The sequence below is a fragment of the Pseudochaenichthys georgianus genome, chromosome 1 (assembly GCF_902827115.2).
Source record: "Pseudochaenichthys georgianus chromosome 1, fPseGeo1.2, whole genome shotgun sequence".
NCBI classification, from domain to species: Eukaryota; Metazoa; Chordata; class Actinopteri; order Perciformes; family Channichthyidae; genus Pseudochaenichthys; species Pseudochaenichthys georgianus.
The window spans coordinates 35,053,656-35,060,084 of record NC_047503.1 but is presented as its reverse complement, the minus strand read 5'-3'; the positions used below and the strand labels follow the sequence as shown (position 1 = coordinate 35,060,084).

Genomic DNA, 6,429 nt, shown 5'->3' with positions numbered 1-6,429 from the left:
CATGCTGACTGATGCTCAAGAACCCCTGATTGAGCATTTACATTTCGCAGGTTTTACGCTCATACAAAATGAGGGCCTTTATTTCGACAGTGTTGTGGGTAATATCACTACCCTGCTTGGAAGCTATCCACGGATTATACAATTTCGGCCAGCATGATTTATTCTACAAAAAGAACAACTGCAAGGCGATTCCTGCAAACCTCCTGCTGTGCCACGATATAGAGTACACAGAGATGCGCCTCCCGAACCTGCTCGGACACGAAACCATGAATGAAGTTCTGCAGCAAGCTTCGTCTTGGATCCCGCTGATTCAGAAGCAATGTCACCCCGACACAAGGAAGTTCCTCTGCTCCCTGTTCGCGCCCGTGTGTCTGGACGACCTGGACGAGCCCATCCAGCCGTGCAGGTCTCTGTGCGAGAGCGTCAGGAACGGCTGCGCGCCCGTGATGTCCGCGTTCGGCTTCCCTTGGCCAAAGATGTTGGAATGCGAGCGCTTCCCACTGGACAACGACCTGTGCATCCCGCCTGCTGGGGCCGAGAACCTCGTGCCAGCCACTAAAGAAGGTGAGGTTTCGTTAAACTGTATTTTACTTTGCAAATTTATGTCCAATGTTGTGCGTAAACGCTACATTTGTTGGACTTCTTCATGAAATGAGGTCAGAAATATTTCATTTTTAATATCCGCTAATCGATCCATGTATTGCACCAGAATGCACTGTAGTCAAATGAATCTCTGTGTTCTACTTATTTGTGCACGTTTTATGTTGATTATGTAATATTTAACACATTTTGTTTGTCTTTTAGTGCCAAGAGTGTGCGATGCTTGCAAGGAAACAGATGAAAATGACAACGAAATTGTGGACAACCTGTGCAAGAATGACTTTGGTAAGTTCACACACCTATTTTATTATGGTAGTAACTCCCACAGTGGAGATCAGGGGCCCCAATATATCAACTTTGTCACAAATAAATAAATGTATATTGTATATCCCTCCTTGCTTGAACTTCCATTATTGTATGTATTTCAGCACCAAACTGTATCAAAAAGCAAATGCTCTCTCATGTGGCTTTCATTAGCACATGGTCAAAAAGGATGATCTTTATTTCATAATTTTCTCTCCTGCTTCCATCAAGCTCTAAAGATCAAGGTTAAAGAGATCTCCTACATCAACGGTGACACCAAGATAGTGCCGGAGAACAAGAGCAAGACCATCTACAAGCTGAATGGGGTGACGGAGCGAGACTTGAAGAAGACTGTGCTGTGGCTGAAGGACGGCCTGCAGTGCATCTGTGAGGAGATGAATGACATCCACGCTGCCTACCTGGTCATGGGCCAGAAGCTGGACGGCCATCTGGTCATCACCTCTCTGAAGCGCTGGCAGAAGGGACAGCGAGAGTTTAAGAGGATTTCCCGCAGCATCCGCAAGCTACAGTGCTAAGAAGGAAGAAACTGCATGTGTCACTGTTGAAGAAATGGTTTGGTTGAGCTCTTTTCTAATTATCTCTCTCCAGGTCTCACAAAAGTTGCAATTATGGTTCATAGATTCCTATTTAGAGTCTCGCATGGACATTGGACATAGAAACAAACCATTGTCTGTGTTTCACATTGGTTTAGAGTTTTAAATGCTCAATATCTACGCAAATGTATAGCATATCTGCTGGCTAAACTCTATAATTATAATTCCTAATGTAATGTTCTGAAAGGTTTAATTCCCATATACACTCAAACTAAATTCATCAAAAAGGCCTCAATATTTTTGAAAAGCACACATGGCTAAATCCCACAGCCATGACTTTTGACACAATTATATCTAGTACACACTATTACAGTGAGTAGGTATGAAGTCCCTAATGCTAACTTGTATAAATGTAAGGTTTTAGTTTTCCTTCAATGACTCCCATTCATTTTGCGCATATTGGGCGCCCCTTAGTGGCCATTTTTAAAGTGCTGTGTGTTTTCATGGGGAGCTGCATTTGCTGTCACCTCATTATTACACTCAGCTGATGTGCAAGGTGTAATACAATCACTAATTACATGGTTAGAGAGGAAACTAGCAGCACTTTAAATCCAGGATTAAAATGACGGACTCACATGTAGATGTGTTTTACTGGTAAATCCTACAAGAGGGGTGAGTTTAGAAAATGATAATACAACTTTTTTGTTCATTGGGCATTCCTCCAACAAGGGTTAACTCATCAGCAGTCCTCTGCTTAGGAACATTCAAAACACCTTAAAGTTAAACAAAATACATCACAAAGGTCATGAAACAGTAACCCATGGTAAATTAAAGTGAACTCTGGTAAGATGTTTGGGGGAACTTAATTGTTCCTATACAAAAACGTTATTTGCATCTATTTTGCAACTATTGTCTATCATAGTTCTACAAAAACTAAACTGATTGATAGTGTTTGTGGCATATTGAGTGAAGTTGGATCCCTGTGTGGGTAGTGTGATTTTCAAAGACAAACAATAACGTGTATGCTTTTGTATGACCGTTTTCTCAAGCAAAAATGAGAGATAGCTGGCTATATTCTCTTCCTGTTCAACATTTTAATACTCTTGGTTATCTTTTTGTACTTGAGCTACTGCATAGTTTTCTACAATCGTATGACAAAAGAAATATTTTTCTACTTCAGACTTTCATATTTCATTTAAACTTTTATGTCGGATTGCATCTTCATCCTGTTGTTTGGTGAGTGACACAAGTTGGTTTATATGTACTATTAGAGGACATTTTTGGTTGGTAGTGTTGATTTGATGAGAAGTTACTTGTTAGGCACTAATAATCAAGTGGTTGTGTGTATATGCAATGTAAAGTATTTTCCAAAAGTATTACTGTGTAAATATCAAATACTTCCTTTTATTCTTGTGTAAAGTTTTTAGCAATTAAAAGCTGCCTACATGTTTTGAAATGACTCATTTCATTGTTGTGTGTCGCAGGACACCAATATACTCACAAATAAATGAGGAATAAAGGACTGTATATAATTAGCATTGCTACAGTAAAATGGAAAATAAACCCACAGAAGCCTCTCTCATATTTATAGTCTGTATTTACAGTTTATGGTATTGGTAATGAAATACCACCATCTAGTGGAATCCAATGATAATACCTGTTCATGGTAATAATTGGATGCATATGATGCATATGGTAATTTCTTTGCAACACAATGCATTTTAAGTTTTCTATTCCAATGACATATACCATAATAAAAAGTAAAGGTTTATGGTTCCAAACAAATCTTGGCCTTTCCGGAATAGTGTTCCGGAACTGTTGTTTCCCCGACCCAGACTGCAAGGAATCTGGGTGTGATCCTAGATAACAACCTGTCCTTCACTGCAAACATCGCTGCTACAACCCGCTGCTGCAGATACACGCTCTACAACATCAGGAAGATACATCCCCAGCTGACCCAGAAAGCGACGCAGGTTCTGGTCCAGGCTCTCGTCACCTCACGCCTAGACTACTGCAACTCCCTCCTGGCTGGTCTACCTGCATGTGCCATCCGACCTCTGCAGCTCATCCAGAATGCAGCGGCTCGTCTGGTCTTCAACCTTCCAAAATTCTCCCACACCACGCCGCTCCTCCGCTCCCTTCACTGGCTTCCGGTAACTGCTAGAATCCACTTCAAGACACTGGTACTTGCGTACCATGCTGCGAATGGATCTGGCCCTTCCTACATCCAGGACATGGTTAAACCGTACACCCCAGCACGTGCACTTCGCTCTGCATCAGCCAAACGACTCGCTGCACCCTCGCTGCGAGGGGGACCCAAGTTCCCATCAGCAAAAACACGTGGATTTGCTATCCTGGCTCCAAAATGGTGGAATGAGCTCCCCATTGAAATCAGGACTGCAGAAAGCTTACACACCTTCCGGCGCAGACTGAAAACTCATCTCTTTCGACTCCACTTCGAGCGATAGAATGACTAACAAAGAACTGCTATCAGAGCACTTATATACTAATAAAGGACTGGCTTATCTAAAGCCAGTTGAGTAGCACTTGAAACGATTGGCTCTTTGAAACCTGATGTTCTTATATGATTCTGTTTTCTTCAAGGTTGTGTCTTCCTGGTCGAATGTACTTATTGTAAGTCGCTTTGGATAAAAGCGTCAGCTAAATGCAATGTAATGTAATAGTGCCAGTTATACGCCATGAACATGTTGATATAGGCTGTTCATGGTTGGCGGTATGTTAAAGCTAGTGTTATATATTCTGAGCATTTATTTGAGAAACGCATGGTAACAACTTGTTATGTTCCTGATACCCTTTTGTTTTGCACTAACTGTGGGTCAGAATAGGGCCTGGGGATTTTACATTTTCAAACAGGTAATTCAATTCAAGAAAAATATTCTAAAAGGCAAACTTGTTGTTTTTTCTCATAAACTTTATCTAATATTTTAGATAATCCCATTTTATCGACATATAAAAACACAATGACCGATATGAACTGTTGTATTTGCTTTGTCAAGTTATCACTGATTCGATTATATTTTGTTATTTTACGGTTGTGCCCTTTTCCACTTTTATTTTTTGTGAACCTCTATTGGACTTTATATTTATTTGTCTTTACTTGATTTAATAATTGTATTTTTTGGTCAGAAGTATAGTGTAATGTCTGTCAGTTTCCCTCAGTTAATGGGGACTTTGCTTGTTGTGTGTGACATAAAAGTCCCAAGTTAAAAGATTAAATATATAATGATGTAATCTATAGGAGAGATGTAGCCCAGTCTCACATTTGAGAAGTGAAGACCATCATTTTTTGTAATTGTTTTTATTTAAAAAAATGTTTTATGTAAATCTGTGTGCAACTCGATTTTGACAGGATAACAACTGGTGACTTCTAGAATTGTGTGAGTAACATTCTGTTTTTAGACTTCTCTGTTTCAGTGTGTGTACTCTGTATAAATGCTCTGTAGTTGATCTGACTGAAATTGTGATTTTAAATCTCAAAACCATTACAGTATCTGTCAGGCAGAAACTTGGGACAAGTAATTTGACTGAAACCTTAAAACTGAACTAACTGACTGCTAGGGTTAACTTTGATTTAAACATTTGTAGAATACTAAGAGCTTTATTGAGTAGGTGTAACTGTATTAAGGGTTAAACTCATAACTTTATAACTTAGGGTTTAATGTAATTGTAAAACCATTCTCGACCTTGTTCTGACTTATGGTATTGAAATTGAGCAACTATTAGTCGAACCGCATAATTCTGCTTTATCCGACCATTTCTTAGTAACTTTTGAAGTACTATTACGAGACTACAAAGCATTAGTCAAAAGCTCTTGCAGCAGAAACCTATATGTTAGTGCTATAGCCAAATGTAAGGAAGAGATTCCACCAATACTTAACTCGATAGCATGTCTGCATGTAAGGGAGGAAACTTATACAAAATGTACAACACCCCAAATTGATCATGTTGTTGATAGTGCTACAGATGCGCTGCGAATAAAATTAGTTGCTCCTTTGAAAAAGAAGAAAATAAAACAACATAGATGAGCTCCATGGCATAATGCCGAAACCCGCAAAATAAAGCAAAGGTCTAGACAACTTGAAAGGATATGGCGTTCCACTAAACTTGAAGAATCACGTTTAATTTGGCATATTACTCTCAATGAATATAAGAAAGCACTGCGTAAAGCGAGAGCAGCCTACTACTCTTCATTAATAGATGAGAATAAGAATAATGCAAGATTTCTTTTCAGCACTGTAGCCAGGCTGACGGAGAGCCATAGCTCGATTGAGCCTTCTATTCCCATAGCACTCAGTAGTAATGATTGTATGTGCTTTTTTAACGATACAATTGTTACTCTTAGAAACAAAATTAATAACCTCTTGCCTTTGACCAGTATAGTGTTATCAACAGCTCCCGGAAACGTAAGTTCTAATATTACACTAGATAGTAAACTAGAATGCTTTTCAGCCATAAACCTTGAACAATTAAATTAAATGATTCTCTCTTCTAAACCATCAACGTGCGTGTTAGACCCAATTCCAACTAAGCTGTTGAAGGAAGTTTTTCCATTAATTAGCACTTCTTTGTTAAATATTATGAATATGTCTTTATTATCAGGCTATGTTCCACAATCATTCAAAGTAGCAGTGATAAAACCGCTTCTTAAAAAGCACAACCTCGATCCAGAGGTTTTAGCCAACTATAGACCTATTTCTAATCTTCCGTTCCTCTCAAACATTCTTGAGAAAGCGGTCGCAAAACAGTTGTGTGATTACTTAAAAAACAATGATTTATTTGAAGATTTTCAGTCTGGCTTTAGAACACATCATAGCACAGAGACAGCTCTGGTTAAAGTCACAAATGACATTCTAATAGCCTCAGACAAGGGACTTGTCTCTATTCTTGTTTTGCTCGATCTCATCCCATGATATCCTATTGCAAAGACTAGAGCACTTAGTTGGCATACAGG

At 39.1% G+C, this 6,429-nt stretch overlaps 1 protein-coding gene across 1 annotated transcript; it reads left to right on the top strand.

Annotated features, from left to right (window-relative positions):
- On the top strand, nt 1–3,004 carry sfrp2 (secreted frizzled-related protein 2). Its single transcript, XM_034085233.1, has 3 exons — nt 1–564; nt 805–885; nt 1,135–3,004. Exons 1-3 carry the CDS (start codon nt 69–71, stop codon nt 1,437–1,439), a joined length of 882 nt encoding a protein of 293 aa, XP_033941124.1. The 5' UTR covers nt 1–68; the 3' UTR covers nt 1,440–3,004.
- Nucleotides 3,005–6,429: the final 3,425 nt, after the last annotated feature.

Coding starts and splice junctions, on each gene's coding strand:
- sfrp2 (XM_034085233.1), top strand. CDS start 69: ATGAGGGCCTTTATTTCGACAGTGTTGTGGGTAATATCACTACCCTGC. Junction 565..804: donor CGTGCCAGCCACTAAAGAAG/GTGAGGTTTCGT, acceptor TTTGTCTTTTAG/TGCCAAGAGTGTGCGATGCT. Junction 886..1,134: donor CCTGTGCAAGAATGACTTTG/GTAAGTTCACAC, acceptor GCTTCCATCAAG/CTCTAAAGATCAAGGTTAAA.